The 24,959-nt window shown below is 47.4% G+C and overlaps 2 protein-coding genes across 2 annotated transcripts; both read left to right on the top strand.

Moving 5' to 3' along the window:
• The first annotated feature begins 778 nt into the window (after positions 1-778).
• Positions 779-15,718, top strand: LOC109646110 (A disintegrin and metalloproteinase with thrombospondin motifs 5). The gene is made up of 8 exons (XM_069521379.1): positions 779-2,113; positions 8,646-8,778; positions 9,048-9,215; positions 9,753-10,036; positions 11,332-11,515; positions 11,624-11,799; positions 11,885-12,060; positions 12,493-15,718. The coding sequence occupies exons 1-8, from the start codon at positions 1,022-1,024 to the stop codon at positions 13,160-13,162; spliced, it is 2,883 nt and encodes a 960-aa protein (XP_069377480.1). The 5' UTR covers positions 779-1,021; the 3' UTR covers positions 13,163-15,718.
• A 1,664-nt stretch (positions 15,719-17,382) lies between these two features.
• Positions 17,383-23,313, top strand: adamts1 (ADAM metallopeptidase with thrombospondin type 1 motif, 1). Its single transcript, XM_020112515.2, has 8 exons — positions 17,383-18,514; positions 19,279-19,619; positions 19,707-19,839; positions 19,939-20,396; positions 20,485-20,671; positions 20,789-20,967; positions 21,186-21,361; positions 21,455-23,313. The coding sequence occupies exons 1-8, from the start codon at positions 17,899-17,901 to the stop codon at positions 22,194-22,196; spliced, it is 2,832 nt and encodes a 943-aa protein (XP_019968074.2). The 5' UTR covers positions 17,383-17,898; the 3' UTR covers positions 22,197-23,313.
• Positions 23,314-24,959: the final 1,646 nt, after the last annotated feature.

Below are 24,959 nucleotides of genomic sequence, written 5' to 3' on the forward strand. Positions count from 1 at the left end.
CAGTGCACACACACTGACCACCCCCCACCACCACCCTCCTCCTCTGAGCAAAGGTAATAGCTATTGGGTGACTCAGCAAATGAGCAGTGTTTTGGAACTTTTAAGACACCACTCTCTGGTGGGCGCTGAGTGTGTTTGTGTGACTTCAGCTACCATCCAGGTATTTGTCTGCTAAAGCCCCCCCACACGTAACCCCATGAGGTGAGACATGTCCCACCTGGAGTCACACATTTCCCTTCTTTACTTTCCTAAGTGCAGCACCCACTCTATACATGCTCGCATATTTCCTCCTCCCCCTCACACACACACACACACACACACCATTAAATGTCTCACACTGGGAACAGTGAACTCCCACAGTTCTTATTCGGGACTGGCCATAAATTATCTATTCCCCCTCTAGTTTGCTAGAAACTCTCCAGTCAGATCCTGTTGGACTTTGAGCCTTCAATTATTAAAGGGAGTCAAAGTGGTGAAACTGTAAAAATAACAGGCTGCTGTTAGATGGAGACGTTTCTGGAGGTGAGATGATTGTTGTTGGTCCTGAATGCAGGCACTTGTTTTTGTGTTGTCTGTGTTTTGGATGGAGCTCCCCTCTTCCCTCTGCTCCAGTGACAACATTGTTCTTCTCTCCTCTCCTCCAGCACTTGACTTAACTCTGATTTGAGGAGGGGAGAGAGAGAGGGAGAGAGAGAGGGGGTGGAGGAGTGGTGATTGAGCGCAAAGGGGGCAGGACTTTTTCTCTCCGGGTCCTATTAAGAGCAAACTTTGTGTTTTTGTTCTCCAACTTCAGCTCAGTGGTCTGCAGCCTGCACACAGGTCCTCTCTGCGGCTCTTCTTTTTCCATTTCTTTCCCCTCAGCGGTTTTTCGCCTGTTGGGCACCACTGTGCGCTTTTTCATGGGGGGTTCGGACACCGGGAGGATGCGCTTTTTGGAGAAACAAACGCTGAAAGTTGTGCGTTCGGACGCTCCGGGCTCGTTTTAGAGGATACATAGATGTGCGTCGGGTTGGAATGAACAATGATGCGGCTCCTTGGTGCTCTGGCCGGGGGCATGCTCTGGTTTCGGCTACTGTTGCTGTGCGCGGTGGAGTTGGAGCTGGGAGCCGGGTTTTCCACTTTCCAGGGTTTCTATCTTCCACCTGCAAACGGGTCGCTGCTCACACCTGCCCGGAGGACGGATGGAGTCGTGCGGACCGTTGACCGGATTTACCACGGAGGAGGGAAGGTGGGCTACCTGGTGTACCTGGACGGGAGCCGCTTTCAGTTGGACATGGAGCGGGACGAGTCGGTGCTGTCGCATCACTTCAGCCCCCAGTATGTGCTCGCCATGATGGGGGAGAGCCATGCGCCCTTGCAGCGGGAGTGCGCGTACCGCGGCACAGTGGACTCCAACCCGGAGTCCCTGGCCGTCTTTAACCTCTGCGGCGGGGGTCTGGAGGGCTTCTTCGCCGTGAACCAGGCGCGCTACACCATCACGCCTATAGTTAGGGCGAAAGGACACGAGCATGACGTGCGCGCCCTGCAGGACAAGGACGCGGAGAGCGCGCTCCACGTGTTCACGCGCGAGAACTTCAGCTTCGAGGCCATGCGCGAAGGGCGAGAGAGCTGCGGGACGCGCGACGGGCGCAGAGGACGCAGGGACGCGGCGGGGAGACGCCGGCACCAAAGGCGCGGGGAGGGGAGACGGGACAGAGAGGCGCTCACTGATGATCATGACGCGCACGGACGGAGACTGTGGAGCCGGCTTGCCAAGGCGCCAGCCCCGGAGCCTGGCACGCGGAGCAAAAGGTCGGTCTCTCGCGCCAGACACGTGGAGCTGCTCCTGGTCGCAGATGACACCATGATTAAGAAATACGGAAAGGACCTGAACCACTACCTGCTCACACTGGCCTCCATCGCCTCCAAGCTGTACGGGCACGCCAGCATCGAGAACCCGATCCGGCTGTCGGTGGTGAAGGTGACCACGGTGGGTGAGAACGAGAAGGGGCTGGAGGTGTCCAAGAACGCGGCGGCCACGCTCAAGAGCTTCTGCAAGTGGCAGAACCAGCAGAACCCGCTGGACGACGACCACCAGCACCACCACGACGCCGCCATCCTCTTCACCAGGCAGGTAAACAATCTCCCCTCGCTTCCTACACCTCCTCCACCTGTGCTCGACTCTTGGCTCGGCGCCGGCTCCGCGCGTCTTGGCTGGTGCGGTGCCAAAGCGGCGAAGTGACGCCACGGTTTGTTTTGGTGGAGTAAGCGGTGGCAGCTGGTTGACTGTAAGCTCTTGGCAGGTTGATCCTTGGGTGGCTTATTGCTAATAGCCTATAAAACGCTCAGTGTAATAAAAAGCAACTGAAACACGTCACCTTTTAATACTTTCTGCATGTAATGGCCCAACAGCGTGTTATTCTTTCATAAAGCGCTAATTCTGTCTGTGAAACATTCCCCACTTGAATTCCAGTCAATCAGAGGTGAAAACTGCACAACCTGCTCCCCACATGTCTCTGTTACAGTCACCTTTCTTTTCTATTTCTTTTCTTTATCCCTCTGTTTCTGCTGAATCTTGCGTGCGTAACGCAGCGCCGCGTCTGCGTAAAGCAGCCGTATAAACTGTATTTCCTGCGCCTGGTGTTTTTCTAGGCAGGCTCCACTGTCTCCAGGCCACCCCCCACCCCCCTTCCAGTCCCCTGACAGCCCCAAAACTCTGTGAGATCTGAGGCGCGCGCCCGTGGCCGTGCACGCACATTCTTCCCAGGGTAGGGGGCTTGAAATCAGCTGCTGGGTGCATTGCAGAAATATGCCTAAAACTCCCTTGAAACTGTAGTTAATTGGGTAGTCCTCCCAGCATTGTAAGCATACACTTCCCCCCTCTCTCTCTTTTTCTTTCTCTCTCTCTCTCTCCTCCCTCTCTCTATCTCTCGCTCTCTCCCTCCACTCTGCACATTTTTTCCCAGTTACTTCTCCAGTGTCTGTCAGCTGGGGCTGGGAGCTGTCAGGAAAACAAACACATCCACCCTGCGAAAAGCTGTTCGTATACCGAGACCACACTCATTTATCCCATCTTTCACCGACCCCCAATCTCTCCCTCTCCCCTCCTTCATCCTCCTCCATCCCCTCCCTGCCTGGTCCAAAGCCGCAGGGCAACAGATCCACATGCATTTTTCACCTCCCCGGGTGTGGCTCTATGGTTGGCTCCAGTTGATGTGTCAGATCGCTTCGCCTTGAATTGTGGTGTGTTCGAGTCATGCAAGGTCTTGTCATGGCCCCGGCGAGAGGGTAAACACCAGGGGTATTACCTCGGATCTCCTGGCACTGGAGCCAACTTGGCACAGTCGTGCATTGGCAGGGGCGGCTGGTTTCGCATACCTGTGGTCGGGCTGCTGGCAAAGTGGCACAGTTTCTTGTGTGCCAACCACCTCGTGGCCCCTCACCAACCTGGTTCCCGCTGCACCTGCACGGGCAAGACAGGCAGAAGAAAGAGGATGCCGTGATTAGGTGGGTTTGGCGGGGAGAGCAGGAAACAGTTATGTGGATGCTCCTAAGGCAGCCAAACAGGAGGGCAGAGGTAACATGGACACGAAGCTCTAATGAAACATGACAGGCTGTTTACTGAGAGTTCTTCTCTACTCTACTTGGACTGTCTTCATTTTAAATTACCCAAGATCACCCTGCAACCCCCCGCCTCAAACATTTACCTCATATCGACCTCAACAATACATCACTCAGCAATTAATTAGTGTCTCACCTGCCGCAGCACTTGCATGATTCATAAACCTGTCTCCTCGCTTCCATTCACACATGTCTCACCTTCACCGTTGAACCTGGAGGTCGCACCATAGATTAAACCTGTCAACACAGCGTGTAATCATCGCCTGTGAACCTGTGTAATGTGAGAAACATCCTGCGGTGGGTGTGCGATTCTTATCTGATGCACTTGTGGACAACAAATGAGCATATTTACAGATAAATTTAGTGCAAGCGTAGTAAGCACATTGTCGTTGCATGACTTGATTTTAGGGTCGTGACCTTCATACTGTAGAATTGAGCGTTTAAGCCAAAGATAGCAGCTGCCACCTTATTTTAACTTTGACCTCTGAGCTCTTTGACATTTAAAGGCCGTTATTATCCGGATATTGTGTTTTTGGCTGAGCGCTCAACTTGGCATTAACAGGCAGACGAGTGGCTCTGAGGTTTGTGGACATCTAAACACCTGGAGCGATTGAGGGGAAAGTGGAATTCAAGAAACCGCATTCTTGCAAGAGTTGTTTTCCTGAGGGATTTCCACTCATGGCAACAAAGGTGCGACGAAAGAAAAAAAAAGGTGGATGGTGGAGACGCTGACATTTCATTTGGACGCCATTGCTGCATAAAAGCATTTTACAAACAGGATAGAGGCATTAAAGTTTCCACTGACAGAGAGCCACTGAGGAAATAACTTTTGTTTGGCTCGGGGAGCTCATACCGCACCGCATTCTGTGCTGCAAAAGAAAAAGAGGGTGATACTTTTGGTTTTGTGGCACATTGCACCATTAACAAAGAATGACAAACTTGGATGTGCTGCAGATTCGGTTCACATGTGTAATAGGAGAAGGGCCTGCCTGGTATTCCATTGTGCTGAATGTCAGAGGTAACTAAATAGCCGTAGACGCCCTCTTTCCTCTTTGCACTTCGAGAGGCTCTGGAGTAAATAACAGGGATTTTTGTCGTCTGCTGAAGTAGAACCGGAGCTGACTGAAGACTGTGGAGTCAGACCACATTAGGGAGGGGGGGTGCACAGGGTTGAAGGGAACCGTTCTCTTTGTGGTCGGGTCCAATTACTCCAACCCCCCACCCCCTGCCCCTCCTCAGTACCAGCAGTGAGCTGACCCGTGTGACGGTGACACCCGGTTCCACACATACCAGCACCAGAACAAAACAACAGGCCACATTGAGGAGAGGGGTGGGGGGTCTCTTCTGAGTGTGTACATGGGAACGTTAAATGATATGCATGGCTGTGTTCACTTGTTGTGCGCTCTGACAGCAGTGAACAAAGCTCCACTGTAAATGTTGACATTTATGTGTTTCTGCAACGGCTCAAATATTTGGAGAGACGTCGCTTCGCAGGACGTTGTGAAAACTACAATGTTGATGTGTTGACCTTTTCAACCCGGGTTCATGTTTGGTCACTTTCACTTCGCACATGGTGATTATAGTATTTCATATGACATAATGTTTTTATTTTTCACATTTTGCATTTATATTTTTCGCTGACTGCCACATCGGAAGGAAAATAAACTAGTGCATGAATGGATTCAAACCTAACTCAATTGTAAACTCACGATATTGAGATATCGTACCAGAGAAATGGAGAAAAAACAAATAAGCAAAGAAAATGCAATGTTTACAAATGCTGAGGATCTGGATGTGACTTTCAGATTAGATATATTGTTTCGTATGCTGATCCAAAGACTCAACGTCGATAAAATAATAAACTAATCGAAGTGACGTTCATGTCCAAACAAACCTTCAGTGCCAAATCTGCTTAGTTATTGATAGAAAATGTCAAACGATAAGACGATAAGGTCATCATGAGAATTATGTAACGATGATGGATGTAAGAAACACTGCTGTACCTATACACAGTTCATTTCCTCCACCTGTGTTTAACACTTGAGCTCTCCTCCCCTCCCTCTGTACATTAAAGTGTACATTTCCCAGCCCTCACCCCCATCGCAGCTACACCCTCTATTTGTTTTAAATGCTCCTGATATTTCACACATGCTCTGCTTCGCCAGGCACATGCTGACAACCTGCGGACAGCTCCATGGATCCATGGATCCTGTCGACATACAAAACTGGCCAGAGAGTTCAGTGTGCTGTGTGACAACACGTGAGCCTCGTCTGCATCAGTGATTTTGAGCTGCTCTCCCGTTTCCTTTCAGCACTAACCTCAGGCTGGTTCATGTTTCCATGCATTGAAAAGTAAAACAATTACCTCAGTTCAACTTGTCATTCTTTATTTTTTGACTTAATTTCCTTTAAAATCGGAAATTTGCCTCATGTGAACCTGCCTGATGTGGTGTCCCCCTGTTCTGAGGTTAAATATGGTGATCCACAGCGATCAATACTTTTGATCACGTGCTGATTTGTTACTTATATCATTGGATATGTAACAATTTGCTACATTAGTGTAAATGTTGTTGACTAATGAACAGTATTATGAAGTTGTTCTAAGTAATATGCTAATAAATAGGCTCAATGCAAATACCGTGGCTTACAGGGAATGATGCTAATAGAGCAGTGAGAGTGAACTGAAATAGTGAAGTTGCACTTTTCACTCATGTTGATCCTTTATTGATATAAACATATTGACAATAGGAGCTTCAAGTCCATTTCTCAAGTAAAGTACCTAGTTTCTTTCCACCACTGTAATAATAACCTTATCTTGTCTCATGTAGCTGATAAATCAAACTGGTCAGACATCAAGTAATAACCCAGCGTCTGTTATTCACCTTTGTGGACAATCACTGTCGGACGTCCCACATCTTTGACAACTTGTCCATCACTGGTAGAAACTCTGGTTTTTGTTGCATTTGGCATTTGGAATTTTCATCACACAGACCGAGCTAGACTCTCGCTCTGCAAGAGGGGTTTTACTGTGTGTGTGTGTGTGTGTGTGTGTGTGTGTGTGTGTGTGTGTGTGAGTCTGGCTGTTTGTTTAACACTCACCTTGGCTTAGATTGCAAGTGGTCTTGTAACACACACACACATGCTCAGCTCTGATCGTCTCCTGACCTTCACATCCAGCTTGCCACCTGTTCCCCTGTTATTTCTGCCAATATTTCTGTAAGTCCTTGCTCTCTCCACTCTTCTCTTTAATTTCCGGCATTCCCCTCTCTCCCCCATCCTTTCGACCCTGCGCCTGTTTCCTGAATTTCCCCTTTCTCTCCCTCCCTCCCTTTCTCCCTTGTTTTCTTTGCATGTCCAGAGGCCCTTTGATGAAAACAAAGTTCAGAGGAGAGGAGAAGAAAGGAAACTATACGTAGATAGGGATGTGAGTTATAGGGTCATTTTCATGTGTCGCTATTTCATTCCTAATGGGAGATTAGCTTGTTTCTCTTTGCTGCTCCGGCGAAAGCTGTGTATACAAGAACAGAGAGAAGCAAAAACTCGTTCTCGTAGGAGAGCTTGTGAGCAGATGAATGAATAAATAAATGAGACGGAGGTGTAGAGGGCGTCGAGGAGAAAGAGTGTGGGAAACAGAGGGAAAGAGAAACAGAGGAAATATGAAGGAAAACGTCTCTATATGTTCTCGCTGTCTGATTCAAAACAAACATGGAAAAGTAAAGAGACACAGAGGCGTAGTTTCATTCAGGCAGCTGTTCGGTGTGTGTGTGTACTTACATATGTTCTGTATGTTCAAGAATGCACCCATTTATTTTCATGTACTTTATTACAGTTGCGTGCATCTGTGTGAACTTGTGTGTGTGAGAAAGAGAGAGACAGAGAGGGAGAGAGAGACAGAGAGGGAGAGAGAGACAGAGAGGGAGAGAGAGACAGAGAGAGAGAGAGAGAGAGGTGGTCCCACCCAGTCAGTCATGTGTGTGAGCACAGAACACAAGGCAGTTTGTTCCAAACCGATCGGCCCAGAAAGGGTAAACACCCTCCCCTGAGCGCTTCACACACATGACCCAGCAGGCCTGTCATGACGATTCATCCTCTCCACCGGACATATGTGTGTGTGTGTGTGTGTGTGTGTGTGTGTTCATGCATGTGTTTACCCTTTATTTGGTTGTGCACATGCCAGTGTGTGTCGTCATACATTTATGTTTACTTGTCGCACAAGTGCGCCGCATTGCACTGAGTAGTGTGCATGCACGGGCGTGTGTGCCTGGATGTGACAGACTGATGAGGCGATTGATCCGTGCACTCAGCAGGGCAGGGCTGCGCTTCCCCAAGGCCTCATCTGCATGGACATGTGTGGGAATCAAAACAAAGATCAATGGCGTGCACTCCGGCGCCCCGTGAGGCACAGAGAGAGATGGTGGAGGCACAGGAAGGAAGTTAAAAATTAAAGGGGCACTGATCCAATTTTACTTGAATCAGTATGGCTAAAGAGAGTGTGACTCGGCCTCTGAAAATTGTTGTGTAATGTCTTTTGTGGACTCGTCTGGGAGGCTTGATCGATGAGAGGCAGATTGCATTATGGGAGGTGTAGTAAACTGTTTTTGAAGCTTTGGGAGCTTTGGAAGGATGAAGTTTGGATCCTGTTTTGATGAAAACATTATTAGAATTGTTGGAGGGAAAAGAGGGATAAGGGAGGATGTGCCTCCTTTTATTAAGTGTCATCACAATTTTACACTTCTTCATCACAGATTATCTCAGATTTCGCCGTTATGAAATCAGCTTCAACTGCAAACCTTCCAACAATTGGCCCTTTGCATTGAAGCAGATGAAGAAGGACTGAAAGAGGCAAAACTCTGCACGGTGGAAAATATGGCAACACAAAAAAGGAAAGGATGGAAGATCAGTGAAAGACATTTACTGAGCAGTACCTTTCCACAATGCCTGAAAGGAGACAGTTATGATTTATATGGATTATTTGGCATCTTGGGATGGAGGATGTTTGATATCTTTCCCATTTTTGTGTTTCATAATCTGTTTCCTTTGTCCAGGACCTCTGCGGCCACCACTCCTGCGACACCCTGGGGATGGCGGATGTGGGGACCATCTGCTCTCCGGAGAGAAGCTGCGCCGTCATCGAGGACGACGGGCTTCACGCTGCATTCACTGTCGCACATGAAATAGGTAGGCATGGATAGACAGACACATAACTACACACAAGCCAGACCAGCCGGGGCATGCACGTTGCACTTTGTCAGCATCTCTCTCTCTGACTGATTAATATCATGCAAGTGCTGTTTTGCACCTGATGCCTGAGCGCTCTGTTTGTTTTCTTTTCTCATTCTTGCAGCAAGTGCAAACCTGAGGCGAGTCCTGTTCTCTCATATAAACTCTGCACATTATGTGACTGTAACATTCCTGAAAAACGTCCTCTCTCTGTCTCTCTGCTCCAGGTCACCTGCTCGGCCTGTCCCACGACGACTCCAAGTTTTGCGAGGAGCGCTTCGGGGTGAACAGCGACAAGCGGCTAATGTCCTCCATCCTGACCTCCATCGACGCTTCCAAGCCCTGGAGCCGCTGCACCTCAGCTACCATTATCGACTTCTTCGACGACGGCAACGGTGAGCGCAGCAGGAAGTATGGAGTAATAGACGCGCTTGTGGTTTTGCAAACATCTGCGATCCTGTTAATAGCGAGAACCTTTTCCAGCGAGTAGAGGTTTTATTTTCTCCCTCCAGAAATTACCTCCATGTGAATTTGACCTCATGATGGATGTTATCCCGCAGTACATATCAATGACATCTTTTTACAACCAACCAAATATGTAATCTCTAATTTACAATCCCATTAAAATGTTAAAGAGTGCAGATGTAGTGCAGCCAGAGGCAAATTGAAGCAGGAAATCAAGACGTGTCATACTTTGCGTTTCCGATTCGTGGGGAAGTGTCTTTCATGATGGCCATAAAGCATTGTTGTTGACGTTCTGCTAAGCCATCACTGGTGGCATAATTCATGTAGCAGCAGCATCGTACAGGCTTGACTGTATTCTGGCTGCTGCAGAAAAGACTAAGACAGACATTTTTCCATGCCCTGGAGTGCCAAGAGTGTGCAGGTAGCAGACTCTTTAAGAAAATCCTCCTTCTTCCTCTCTGCCACAGCCGAGTGTCTCCTCGATTCTCCTCGCCAGCCCCTCCTTGGCTCCGAGGAGCTCCCGGGGCAGAGCTATGACGCCGTCCGCCAGTGCCGCCTGGCCTTTGGCCCAGAGTACACGGTCTGCCCGGGCATGGATGTGTGCTCTCGGCTGTGGTGTGCAGTGATCCGCCAGGGGCAGATGGTGTGTCTGACCAAGAAGCTGCCGGCTGTGGAGGGGACGCCCTGCGGGAAGGGACGCATCTGCCTGCAGGGGAAGTGTGTGGACAAGACCCGCAAGAGACACTACTCGGTAAGAGGGAGCAGAACATGAGGGAGAAGGTGGCGGAGACAGGAAGTTTTTATCAAGGGAGACAAATCAAAAATAGATCACTGTTTATATAAAACTGATATTTTACGGGTTGACTGTGGCTCATAACACCACCTAGGGTTTAAAGCATCTCGGTAGAATGCAGAATCATCTGTTTTCTCTGTAATGACATTAATATAAAGTATATATGGAAAAAATAACACCCTCTGGTGTGTGCTGCTACTGGAGTCGTTGTTCATAGCTAGACAGCCGATGTCACACAGCTCCTAGCACTGTGTTCTTTTTCAATATCCAGGAAAAGAACTTGAGACACAACTTAGGGATAAAATTACACTTAAATACACAGTACACAGCCACTAAGAGAGAAACAGATGGAAGCAAAGACATTATTGGTTCCTCATTGTGTGGTCTCCTTTATTTATGCCACTGCTGATCTGCGCTATTTGTTCTCTTGGCCTCACTCACGCAGATCTAAATTGAATTTGGCCTTAATGACTTAAAGCACCAAATCTGCTCTTGGCAAGTTGTTGACACTGTGTGTGTGTGTGTTACAGAGAGAAAAGAGAGTGAAAGAATATTTTCTTTATATGTATTTGTCACACAAGTTTTGAAGAGTCTGGACTCAATCTTTGGCCGGCGACCACACACCCGCAGCTCCGGCCAAGTTCTGACTGGCTTCGTTTTCCGCTGCGCTGTGTGATGACCAGTTTACGGCTCAGAGCAACATTAAACCGCCTCCGAATCAGACTGAAACTTTTATATATTTCTTGCAGCTTTACTGCAGATTAAACAGCTTTTACTGTGGAAACGAGATGGATCAGCAGTGGAAATCAATGAAAAGCTTGCTTCCAAAGAAGCTTCAGGATTATAAATTCAACCCAAAATAAGGACTGAGCGTTACCTTGAGGTTTTCTGCTCTTCAGGGGAAGCATGTGAGCTGTGGCTTTAAACACATTGAAGTTATCATCACATGAGTTTAGCCACGTTCCTTTTCTCTCACGGTGCAGGCCACATTTTTCCTTATCACAAATCTCAAACCACGGGGCTTTCTCTGACACGTGGCTTGGGCTGCAACCAATTTATCTTCTAACATGTCTGATAAGCGCTAATTGTCCCCTATAATCTGTAATTCTCTTCCCTTTCTCTTCTCTTCATCATCTACTCTCTGATCTTTCCTCCACTGTCATCCCTCCCTCCTGACCCGCATCTCCTCTTTCATCTTCCCCTCTCCTCTACTTTTCTTTTCACTCCTCCCCTCCTCCTCCTCCCTCTCCCAGGTGTCCAACCATGGCAGCTGGAGTTCCTGGGGTCCTTGGGGTGGGTGCTCCAGAACGTGCGGGGGCGGGGTGCAGTTCGCCCAGCGTCTGTGCAACAACCCGCCGCCGCGGAACAACGGGCGCTACTGCACCGGGAAGAGGGCCATCTATCGGTCCTGCAACGTAACGCCGTGTCCAGCATCGAGTGAGTGCAACAGCCTGAGAACACATGCTTGGTTATAATCTTACAACAGGGTGATAGACACAATATCTCAAGATAAAGTTAATTTATCGCAAAACTTGTTTTCTTTAGATAAGAGTTTCCGTCAGGAGCAGTGCGAGGTGCGTAATGGCCCCCAGACTGATCCTAAAGGGGTGAAGACCTTTGTCGAGTGGGTGCCTAAATACGCAGGAGTCCTCCCCAAAGATGTCTGCAAGCTGACCTGCAGAGCGAAAGGAACAGGATACTACGTGGTGTTTGCCCAGAGGGTGAGTGAGTTACACATGGTGCACTGTATTCCCTGAAGAAACAGAAGAGTGAAGGATGACGGTGACATCGTGACTCTGTGTTCAGGTGGTCGAGGGGACGGAGTGTCGTCCGTACAGCAGCTCGGTGTGTGTGAAGGGGAAGTGTGTGCGGACGGGGTGCGACGGCATCATCGGCTCCAAACTGCAGTTCGACAAGTGTGGTATATGTGGGGGGGACAGCACTGGGTGTCTGCGTGTGATGGGCAACTTCACAAAGAAGAGGTGAGAAGACACATGTTTGCATTATAATAATTAATAATAGTATATAGTAATGGCTCAATGATTCCTAATATGTTTTTATCAAACCAAGAAATTTAATTGAGACCTGATATTTTACTGTTTAACTGTGAAGTTGGATAAAAAGAAAACACAAATAATTGTCAATAAAATGTGCATATTTTGTGCATTGTTTAAAGTGTTGTATTAAAACGTTTTTCATGGATATGTCTATGAAAGGCTCATATCAGCTGATAATAATGACCAACAGATAAATCCATCAATATTCTTGATCTGTTCATTTCAGTCTAACGCTAATTTAAGGTTGTTGCATTTTAAGAAGGAGGTAAAACCTGTTTATTTGGCTGCTGCAAAGCCTATCGGCAGAGATAGAACTGTGTTGTGCACCGATCTGATCTCTCCTCTCTGTCCGAACAGTAAGGGCTACACTGATGTGCTGAAGATCCCCGCGGGCTCCACCCACATAAAGGTTCGTCAACACAAGGCCAAGGACCAGACCCGCTACACCGCCTACCTGGCCCTCCGACGGCCCAACGGCGAGTACCTCCTGAACGGCAAGTTCATGATCTCCACCTCCGAGACGATCATCCCGCTCAACGGTTCTGTGCTCAACTACAGTGGGTGGAGCCAAAGGGACGAATGGCTTCACAGCATGGGCCCCGGGGCTCTCTTAGAACCCTTGGTGGTGCAGATTCTAGCGACGGATGCCAAAAAGCCCCTGGATGTTCGTTACAGCTTCTTCATGCCGCGCCGGACAGCCCCACAGCAGCCGTCAGCTCCGCTCATCCCCATTCCAAAGGCAACCACCTTGCAGAGCACTACGACAGTCTCAACCACGACGAGAACCACCACCAGTACTACATCCTCTGCACTGGACCCAGGGCCAACTACAGCTCCAGGTCCCTCAACCCCAACCCCAGGGCCCCAGTGGGTAACAGGTCCCTGGATGACCTGCTCCAGGACGTGTGACACTGGCTGGCAGAGCCGGACAGTGCAGTGCAAGGACCAGGATGGGAAACTGTCCAAAGGATGCATTCTGGGTGTTCGCCCCTCCGCCTTTAAACACTGTCTGGTGAAGAAATGTTGAGGAGGCCAGAGAGGGGGAAAAGATTTTCATGAGATGAGAAAAAATGTGTTGGAAGATGTTTTAATCTGTACTTCTGATAAAGGTCTCAAGTGCTGGATGTAGGACCAATGAATGGACCAATGAATTTAAGACATGGAACCTTAGACTGGACTGTGAATGTTTACGCTTGGACCCGTCTGACTCCCACTCTAAGACATATTGGCATGGATGTACCAGACTATATGCCAGAGGAATGTCCTGGAGTCTACACAGAGGGAACCAGAGGACAGTTTCCGTATGAGAGAGACAAGTGTCGCCCTGGCATAGCTAAGAAATTGAGTTGCATGTCATTTCCACATAGACAACAACTGATTGTCTTTACGTCGGCCTCCTGGAGGCTCAGTGTGCGTTGCCCTGTAACAGCATGCATGTTGTGTGTCTTTTGTTATGTTCTTCCATGTGTTCTTATCACTGTGGGTATTTGAAAGTCGTACCCCTTTATCTTATGGCGTGAGTGCGTCTGAGACAAGAGCCCTGCAGGCTGTAGACCCTGCCCTGTTCCACGACTGCTATACGACATATAAGCACCGTGGACTGTGGTGTTTTTGGTCAATTTACTGACTCAGAACAATTAAAAAGTTTGTTTCCAGGAAGTATGTTGAAAATATGAAATCACTGGGTGGGAGGCAATCTTTGTAGCAACCTCCGTAGCAAACGTAAGGAACAAAAACATAAATTAAGATCTACTTATGGCCAAGGAGTATATTTGAGCATGACGACAGTGAGTAACACTTTGATCTCCTTAGCTTCCCTACCAATATTCTTCCTGTAAATATTTCTAAGACCTACTCTGTGACTGAAATTTCCAACACACAGGAAATGGAGATATGTCCTGGTCCTGGATCAGGAGTAACCGACATGCCCTGGCTGTTTTCATGACCAAAACATAGGGTTAACCCATGAGTGGGGGAGGACGGTGGCCTTTACAGGACAAACATAACAACAGTGAAATCGACGGAGGGGCAACGTAACCATGACACTCCCTAACATTTAAAGAGGCTGATGATAAATCAGATTGGGGGCAATGTTTGATGTGTGTGTGCGTGTGCGTGTGTGTGTGTGTGTGTGGCGTCTCAGAGCTTCTTCACTCTCAGTTCCACTTGTATCAATTATTATGCTGGTGCTGGGAGGTTTATTGTCCCCATGTGTTTTTTGTTTGTTTTTGTTTTTTGTGACAGTCAATATCTGTTAGTTAGTTTGTTTATCTGTTTAGGAAAATATGCTAATATGACAATGTGTGCCCTGGATACTCGCAACGACAGCAAGAGAGACACAAAGGCGGCCATCACTGTCCTCCTGCAATTCAACTCTTTTTCTTTTTATCGTTCATTCTCTATTTTATTCAGACATCCTGTATTTGCTAATTATCACTTTAACTTGTCTTCAACCCTGATGGGTGGAGTTTGCCATAATAAGACAATTCATATTGCGCCACTCAGTGCATCAATGATACTCGGACATCTCGCTGAGGATGTTAAAGGCTTAAAGTTTTGAGATATCTTTACAGCAGCTTCTTGAAAATAGATGACTAGAAAATAAATAGTTGCTGCTCACAGCTTTGAGAACTGACCAACATTGTCCTCCGGACATTTTAATAAGAGGATTGGCAGGAAAGGTTCCGGACAATGTCCAGAGCGACTTTCTCAGACATCTTCGTTCTCACGTAGAGTTTCTCTGGAAAGTTTCGCACTAAAAACTAAAAGCATGAAAACAATTTGCCTATGTTTTAAGTCTTAATGCTAAGCTAAGATAACTTGGCTGCCATCTCTAGACTACTAATGAAAATAGTGTATCCCTGTTTGACAAGGAAGAACTTAGATAACACAGATCTACTGTTTAAGACAATACATAGAATATCATTGAAATTTGCATTAAAGTTAGAGTAAAATAAAAACTTGGTCAATGTTCTCAGTTCTCAGCTTTACAAGTTAATGTTGCTTCTGTACCTAATGGACGTAATTGTGATTGTGTTCAATCTTCTGGCACCGGTCGTGTGGCAAACTTCACCCGTCTGCCTCCTGTGCAGCACAAACCAACAAACCACTCGTACAATCCTCTCTCCTCCTGCCTCACACGTTCACATTTATTTACACAATGTAGACATTTTTTTACATGACTAGATCTTTCATATATGTGTTAGTTATCGACCATATTTACACAGAGTTTCACACATTCAGACACACACATTGAAACAGTCCATCAGGTACAACCATTCTGAGTATTTCAAACACACACACACACATTCACACAACCTACTTTGACTCTTCCAGTGGGGAAACCCCTCTCGCTGAACGACAGAAACACAGCACTGAACTTGTAATTTATTGTTTGTACAACTGGTATGTGTGAATAAAAAAAGAACAATGAGATGAGTTTTATTTATTATACTAATTTTGTATCAAATTACTATTTAACTTAGGAATTTGACTGTGCAGAATCATTCCTTTGTAAGAATATAGTGTTTCTTTTTTCTAGTCATCCACATGAATATATGTACATAAAATCTATATATTTAAATACTCTTGTCTCTGTGTCGTTTGTGTTTGTCGTTGCACTAAAACATTATTATTTCGCAGGAAGTAAATAAACCTGCCTGTAATGCATCGGGAGAAAAGTGGCAGACTTATTTAATAAAATAAACGTTTAAATTAAATATGCATCACACTGCAGTGTTGAAAATCACAGGGAAAGGTGTTACTGCCTTTATCAGGTTCAATGAAAATAAGACTAATTCTGGCTTACAGCAGATAAAATATCTACACATATTATTTCTCATATCACAGTAACTGCTTTATATATTTTATGTAGTTTCAAATGAAACATATTTTATCATCTGATCATTTGATTGTGGTGTGAAATATTAGCAGTTGTCAGAGAAATGCCCTGTTTTTCAACTTGGCCACAGAGCATCACCTGCTTATTGTCTCCTGAACTTGACCCAATGACCCCCACACTGCACATTACTGTACCAAGAGTGCCCCCTGGCAGCTTGTGGCCTTCTGTCTTGCAGCGCTGCATAATTAACATCTATCTAAATGTTAGGCAAGGGCGCCACCTGCCGGTTTAAAGTATGTAATGTCCCATAAAGTCAGGAAAATGTATCTGCAGAGCACGTCTGCTGTCTGCTGGAATATGAAGGAATTACAACTACACTTTTTTGATCTGTTGCTCTTAAGGGGGACTTCTATGATCTGAGACTGATGTTTGTCAGGGAGGCTAAAAGTACGCACAGCAGGATCCATTCAATACGTCAAAAAATCTAATCAATAACACAATAATTTTGATTATCTTAATTGGCGGTATCTAAATACATGATATTCTCCATTGTTGTATCATTATTTATATAGATTTGGAGCTTTGCTGTGCGTAAATATGTCCAAACGATCTCTGCGTAAAAGCGTTTTTTTCGTTGCTGTGAGTGGACTTTCTCTTATTTGTGATCTGTCCACAGTTGATGATGGGATCTCTGCGTTGCCAGTTATTTCTAACGAAACTCCGGCGTAAACTCTTCCTGCCTGTTGGAGAGGAGGAAGGGTCCGGGCGGGCGGGTGCAGCAGCGGGAGGACAGGGGCTCCTCTTGCATTGGTTTGAGCGCAGAGGCGGCGGGTTGGAGGAGCAGCTCCACCTTAAGACCTCAGCGGCCCCTCTCTGCTCCCTCTCCCAGGGGACAGAGCCGTGGATCCAGGCCACGCACGGCGCACCATAGCCTCCTTGGCACGGAGGAGGTGCGCACGGCTACGGCCAGAACGATACGGTTACCGTTCCCGACCTGGTGCCATCACGCTTCTCCTGTTGCACTGACACTACAGACACTGCACCACATCAGCCACTGCTGCCTGTCACCTTCATTTGTGTTGGAACAGGCTGAAGTTTAATAAACGCACGAAGCTCAGTGACTTAGAAAGCAGAGCTCGGCATCAGTGCCAAAGCTGGAGGTTCGGTTTTTATTTGGGCCACTCACATAAATTAATTGAATAAAATTATTCACAAATATGATAAATGTAAATGGAATATGTTCAATAATAACCTGTGTGTGTGTGTGTGTGTGTGTGTGTGTGTGTGTGTGTGTGTGTGTGTGTGTGTGTGTGTGTGTGTGTGTGAACATCTTGTAACAGACAAGTAGAGTTTGAAAAAGAAGAAGTTTCTCTGCCAAAACCTCTGTATACTCACCATGATTGATTATTATTATTATGGCAACGCTCCAGGGCGCTGGTGCGTTTTCATTGCGCACGGGATTTGGCCCCTCTCACATCAAAGGGCCCTCAGGAAAGGGGTGGTCCCAGGGCAGGGGGATATATAGGAGGGAACGTCTCTGTTCTGAGAGCAGTGAACAGACTACACGGGCCAGCAGAGCAAGAGCCTGCCCCGAACTCAGAGAAACACAGAGCTGAAAACTGAGACATCTGCTGAAGAGGGAGAGACTCTGTTGGAATTTACTGCTGAGATCCAGCTCCTACTTTCTATTGAACGGACTTTTTGTAACAAGTCAGAGCTGCACGTAACTTTAAATGAGTTTTGCACTGGATTTTGATCCTTCTGTAGAATTTTGTACGCGTGTGGACAATTTTGTGGAGGTTCAAAGACTTTGGGTTTTGTAGATTATAGTTAAAAAAAAGCTTTTTAAAGGATTTACTTGGTTTCTCGTAGAAACTTATTCATCAATTTCAATTTTCCACTTGTCGGATTTCGGTTTAATTATGTGGTTTTTACGCGTTTCCATTGGTTTAATTCTGTGCGTCGGCGCGGCACAAAGCGCCTGGGAGGAGAGTACCGTGGTGCCGGTCAGACTAGACCCCACGGCCCGGTCGGAGACCGAAAACGAACCGTGGCGGACTCTATCCGCGGAGGAGAAGGAGAAGGAGGCGGAGATGAGGGTGTACCGGTTGGACGTATTTGGCATTGAGCTGATCTTGCAGCTAGAACCAGACCAGACGTTCTTGGCGCCGGGTTTTGTCTTCCACATTGTGGGCAGTCCCGATTCCGAACCGACCCAGGAGCCCAAGAACGGAGCCGAACCGGGGTGTTTCTTCTCGGGTACCGTGAACGGAGAGGAGAGGTCCGCCGCTGCCCTCAACCTGTGCCACGGGCTCAGGGGCGGATTCTACTTCCAGGGTGAAGAATACTTCATCCAGCCCCTCAACTCCAGCGGCTTCCTGGGCACCGAGGAGGATGTCCACACGATCCGCCGGAGAGGTCGAGCAGCTTTGGCGGAGGAGGGCAGCTCCAAGTGCGGGGTGAACGAGGACGAGGAGCGGGTGCCAAAGAATCTGGAGAAAGAGGCGAAGAACGGAGCCGCTAACGCAGAGCCAACAGGTGAGGTTGCAAAAACACTGTGCGCATTTTACGCTCTATTATTTGTCACAGCTGAAATCAATATCAATTTAAAATCTTTTTATCTATATGTATGCAAACATTTGGATAAAGTTGTTTAGCAGTTTAGCAGCTGTCATCTGGAGACGTCCGTGTGCCAGAGGGCGCAGCGTGCGTAATGGACTCAGCTACCTTTTTTGACAGCGCACTGGAGATGAGGAGGAAAGGAGAGGAAGGGGGAGAGAAGTAGAAAGGGAGGGAGGGGAAAGCTTCTACTGTCGGAAAGAGAGGGAGGAGTGACGGAGGAAGGGGAGGGGAGCGGCGGGGTTGGGGCCAGCCACAGCCCGGCGGTGCTGAGACGTGTAAACGCGCCTCCTGGTACTACGCGCACCGGCAGGAGCTTTTTTTTCTTCCAGAAAGGATTTTCTCCTTTCGCCCTTTTCCTTCCCACCCGCAAAACTTTCCACCACATAAGGTCATTTTAGGAATGTGGACGCCGAGGAGGAGGAACCGCCGGTGGTGTGACGCTGAATCTCGGCAGCCAGGCTCCCGCAGGCACATCCGGAGCTCACTTGAGCCTGGATGAAAAAAAAAAGATTAGCTGTTACTTAGAACACAGGCAGAGTTTAGCTGAGCTCACATTGTTCCAGATAAACATTACTGTCGAAAATAACAAGTGCAATAAATTTTGGATCCACACACACTGTATCCTGCATGACCTTTGAACCCGCCCTTTGGTTTGACCTCTTGTAAATCTCCCCCCTCAGCCCACCATAGGACCAGGCGTTTCGTCTCCACCCCTCGCTACCTGGAGATCATGCTGGTGGCTGACCAGTCCATGGCTGAGTTCCACGGCGCCGGCCTCAAACCCTACCTGCTGACGATCATGGCAGTAGCCTCACGACTCTACCGCCACTCGAGCATCCACAACTCCATCAGCCTGGCGGTGGTGAAGCTGCTGGTGGTGTACGAGGAGGAGCGAGGGCCTCAGGTGTCGTCCAACGCTGCCATGACCCTCCGCAACTTCTGCCAGTGGCAGCGGCAGCACAACCCGCCAAGTGACCGCCATCCAGAGCACTACGACACCGCCGTGCTCTTCACCAGAACAGTACGTTGTCGATGTGTTTGAGTCCAGATGATAAGAGAAGAGTAAGAAAAGCAGAATTCAAGACTTTAACTCTCCTTGTCTCCTCAGGATCTGTGTGGCGCCCACTCTTGTGACACTCTGGGCATGGCGGATGTTGGCACAGTGTGTGACCCTGACAGAAGCTGCTCCATTATCGAGGATGATGGGCTTCAGGCAGCTTTTACTGTTGCACATGAGCTGGGTAAGAAGAAAAGAGTCAAATTACATGCACATGTTCTACTTTCTTAAAATTGCAGGGCAGGGGTACTCAAACTTTTGTTATTTCATGTCTGTCCTCCAGGCCATGTCTTCAACATGCCTCACGACGATGCCCAGCTCTGCTCCGGGGTCAACGGCGCCCACTGGGGCTCCCACATAATGGCTTCCACTCTGTCCAACCTGGACCAGCAGCAGCCGTGGTCCCCCTGCTCCGCCCTCATGGTCACCACGTTCCTGGACAACGGCCATGGCCAATGCCTGCTAGACAAGCCGGTCAAGCCTCAGCCGCTGCCCCAGCCCCTGCCCGGGACAGTGTACAACGCCGACCACCAGTGCCGACTCACCTTCGGCGAGGACTCCCAGCACTGCCCGGACCTGAGCACCACGTGCGCAGCTCTTTGGTGCACGGTGACCACATCCAATGGTTTGCTGGTGTGTCAGACCAAGAACTTCCCCTGGGCTGATGGCACGTCATGTGGGCACGACAGCTACTGCCTGGCCGGAGAGTGTCTCACGAAGAGCCAAGCTGCTAAACACCAGGTAGGGAGCAGATCACAATCAGTCTATTTTACCTGTTGTTGGACAAATCAATGTTTAAGTCTTATAATTATGTCCTTGGTGCTTTCAGACTCCTGTCAACGGTGGCTGGGGTTTGTGGGGCCCCTGGGGCGACTGCTCTCGGACCTGCGGTGGAGGAGTGCAATATTCTTTCCGTGCCTGTGACAACCCTTTGCCCAAGAACGGGGGCAAGTACTGTGAGGGCAAGAGGATCCAGTACCGCTCCTGTAACACAGAGGCCTGTCCTGAGAACAACGGTAAGAGACTTTAGTTATCACACGAACAAACATGGATACGTTTGTGTCATTAAAAAAATCTTTTATTGGTGTGAAAGTTAACATCAGTGCTAAATCTGATCTCCATCCCTGCCTCAGGCCTGTCGTTCCGCGAGGAGCAGTGCCTGGCCCACAACGACATGTCGGCCCAAGTGTCACTGGGGTCAGGGGAGGGGGTTGAGTGGGTGCCCAAGTATGCTGGCGTTTCCCCCAAAGACCGCTGCAAGCTGGTGTGCCGCGCCAAGGGGACTGGATACTTCTTTGTCCTCAAATCAAAGGTGAGAGTTGTTGTTTTTTATTCTTCTCTTTTAGAATTGTGTCAGAAAATCTCATGAAGGTGTATTTAGTTGTAGAGCTGCAAAATACAGGATCAGCTTTGTAATTTCTTTCCGCTTTGAAGCTGCAGCCATGCTTCACCTTCTGACTCAGACTCTTATGTAACACTGTTACTAGACATAACTCTGTATTTCCATCTGTTTCTCTCTGCTGCTCCCAGGTGGCTGACGGCACGCCCTGCAGCCCTGATTCCACTTCAGTCTGTGTCCAGGGCCAATGTGTGAAGGCCGGATGTGATCGTGTCATCGGCTCCAACCGGCGCTTTGACAAGTGCGGCATGTGTGGTGGAGACGGCTCCACCTGCAAGAAGGTGTCCGGCTCTCTGGACCGTGCCAGGTAAACATCTGACCACAGTGAAGCTTCATAACATGATACATGTCACATGATCTTTCTATGACCTTGTTTGACGACTATGTGTCCTTGTTATAGGCCTGGTTACCAGGATGTTGTAACCATCCCTGCTGGTGCCACCCACCTGGACGTTAAGCAACGTGCCCCAGGCACTGGTCGTCACGACAACAGCTACTTGGCAGTGCGTCGCCAGGATGGAAAATATCTGCTAAACGGTGATTACAAACTGATGACCATGGAGACAGACATCGCACTGCGAGGGGCTCTGTTGCGCTATAGTGGCTCCTCCGCAACCCTGGAGCGCCTCCGCAGCTTCGCCCCACTCCCTGAGCCCCTCACCATTCAGGTGCTGTCTGTTGGAGAGGCCCCCAGGCCCCGGGTTAAATACAGCTACTTTGCTCCAAGACCCAACAATGCAGCTTCAGCCTCTTACAACAGCGGAAATCGCCGCCAGTCCATCAACGCTATCCGAGAGGTGGGTGGAGCTGAGTGGAGCCTGAGGGAGTGGGGTCCGTGCTCCCAGACCTGTGGAGGAGGAACGCAACAGAGAGAGGTGGTGTGTCTTGACCCTCACGGTCGTCTCTCCAGAGACTGCCCAGAGGAGCTGCGTCCCTTAGCCTCTCGGTCCTGCGCCTCCCAGTCCTGCCCCTCCTGGCTCCTCGGAGAGTGGTCCGTGTGCTCCAAGGCCTGTGGCCGAGGCTTCCGCAAACGCCAGCTGCGTTGTATCGGCCATGACAGGCGCACGCTTACCCATGACAGCTGTGACCCCAAAGACCGGCCGCGACCCCTGCTGGAGCTATGCAATCAGGGACCCTGTTAAGGACTGCTTCGTAAATCTCACCTCCTGTCCTCCAGCCAGCCCCGAGAGAACAATCAGATCTTCACTGCCTCCTCTTCCCCTAAAGAACTAAAGAGGCCCATGAATGTTTACATCCAGAGTGCTGCAGGTTTTCATGGGTTCAGGACGTTTACCAGTCCCACGTGTCAGCGACTGTAACTGACAGTTTATACCCGATTCCCTCCATTCATTCTGGGGCCAGACGTTGAACCACAGGGGCAAAGACTGACGAAAGCTTTGCTGCGTGTCGGCCCTGAGCACAGCACATTCCTGATTTCCTAAAGAAAGAAAGCATTGCTGCTTACCGTGCCAATGTCATGCCTGTGTGTGTGTGTGTGTGTGTGTGTGTGTGTGTGTGTGTGTGTGTGTGTGTGTGCAAGCGAGTGTGTATATGTGTCTCAAATGTTTAATGCATGTAAATAGAGTTTGTCCAAGCTGGGCTGGACAGACACATGAGGCTGTGGAAGGTTCTTGCAGAGTATATAAAGAATCTAATTAAGAGAGTAGATCATATTCTACTTGCTCACCCCATCAGGTATGGAAACTAAGATTAGCTTCATATTCGTAGTGTTTATGTCCAAACACTTTTATTTATCACAAACCTGTAGCACTTCAGCTTTCCTGTTGCCAGTGGCACATTTTTATGAACACCCGGTTGTCTCTAAATGCCTCAGTGCACCGTCCTTCAGCCATATCTTGCCCTCGCAGCCTTCAATGAGGGAACTCTTAAAAGACCAAAGAAGAGTGTGTGTGTGTATGAGAGAGAGATAGAGAGAAAGAGAGAGAGAGAGCATGAGAAAAGTGTGTGTGGAGACTTAAAGAGGGACTTGTCTCCTGCTACTACTTCATAAGTAAGTCTCTCCTGCCTTCTGAGAAGGCACTTTTTTTTTCTACCAAATTTTCTCTTTTTGTACAGAATATCCAAACATTATTTATTTTTGTACAGCCTGTTAAATATAATCATGTGGCTTTTTTAATATTATTTTTTATTTGTTATTGAGATCACAGAATGAAGTAGAATATATAGAGTATTTATACAGTGTTATATATATATATATGGTCCTAGGTTCATGAATAAAGTATCACATTGACTTGTGCAGCTCATGTCTCCAGAGTGTTTTGTAATTATGTTTTGTATTTCTCAATCCACACAAATAAGCATTACAATCCCATGCACGTGTATAGTGACGTTTCCTGTCCCAGGGGCTGTAGGGGGCGCTGTATGGCAGTACTTTAACAATTATTCAGGAGATATAATTAAACTAACTTATTAGAAATACATTTGTTGTAATTCAAGTTCGGCCCATCAGATGGGAGTGTTGTCAACATCTCACTCCATAGTAAAATGGTTGTGGCATTCACTTTATAATTTGGGTCTTTAAAAAAAGGTTTTTTGTACATTTTCCTGGCTTATATATACATACAGAGTTGCAGGTTGAAAAATAAGTAAAACAAATAAGTATAATACAAAAACACAAGTATAATTATATGTGTAAATTGTCCTACGAGTCACGGCTGAGGTTGGAATATTAATTCTGAATACATTTGCGTCACACCAAATTATCCATACTAATAAACAACTGCCATACTTATATATACACTTATGTATATAACACAATTCCTCTAATCTAAACTAGTTAGACCTTTTGAATTAAGCCTCAGAAATAACCCTTCGAAATAAATCTGAGAAATAAATGTTAGAAATAAACCTTGGAAATAAACCTTAGAAACAACCCTCAAAAGTGAATGGATTTTTGTCAGAATTCATTCAAACTTCTCCTCCATCCTCTTATCTTTCATTATCATGTTTTATTTGTATAATTCTCTGAATCCAAGAACATTCTGTCCTAAAGTTGGGACCAGAAACTACTGTACGTCAGCACTGCTGCTATAACCTCCGCCCCTGGGTGGCACTTCCTGTCGGGCTCAGAGGAAGATGGTCCTCTGCCTTGCTGGCTCCCATGCAGCGCAAAGGAAATCATTATCCTGTAATTATAGATGGTTAAGAAGAAAATTGGCCATCTCCGTAATCTGTATAATAGCATAATGTGCCACCAGGACTGTAAGCCTAAACAACTGGTGGGGGTAAAGATGTATAAACTTCATGTTTTGTTTGAAAAATCTAAATCAGTGAGGAGGAAAATGTTGCATTAATGTGCCCACTTGTAATGAAACATGTTTTCACCTGTTTGTTTGTTCATGTCTCAGCATCACATCATTTAAAAAAGAAACATCTGGAAGGCATCATGAATCACTGCAGCTCCATGTGGGTGGCATTTCCGAGAGTTCAATTATCTGCATCCTTTTGCCACCCTCTCTCGGCCACAAGAGTTTGTTTAGATTATGTTCAATTTGATCCACTCGTCAAAAAGAAACAGTCTACGAAGCTTCATCAGATCTGTGCAAAGAAATTTGGTGAAGACCGGACGCTTGTTGACTGTGGTTTCTACAAAGAAAAAGCAAAATATCTTAAAATATGATCCTGAGTTGCATTAATCTTCCATATTTTACTACAGTGAACTTTAGTTCATGTTTACACTCATTTAGGGACCATTTCTAAAGTATAATTTAGTTCTTTAATGATCACTTTTATGAGTTCGCACAAGTGGCGTTTTTGATTTAAGTGTTCCCAGCTCTGAGGGAGGTGTGTGTGGGGGGTTGTGGTTGCTCAGCCCCTGCCTCTTTCTGTCCTGGAGCCAATGTTAATTAAGTCTTTTTTTTTATCTCACATGTTTCCGGACAAAG

Source organism: Paralichthys olivaceus, chromosome 24 (genome assembly GCF_024713975.1).
Source record: "Paralichthys olivaceus isolate ysfri-2021 chromosome 24, ASM2471397v2, whole genome shotgun sequence".
NCBI classification, from domain to species: domain Eukaryota; kingdom Metazoa; phylum Chordata; class Actinopteri; order Pleuronectiformes; family Paralichthyidae; genus Paralichthys; species Paralichthys olivaceus.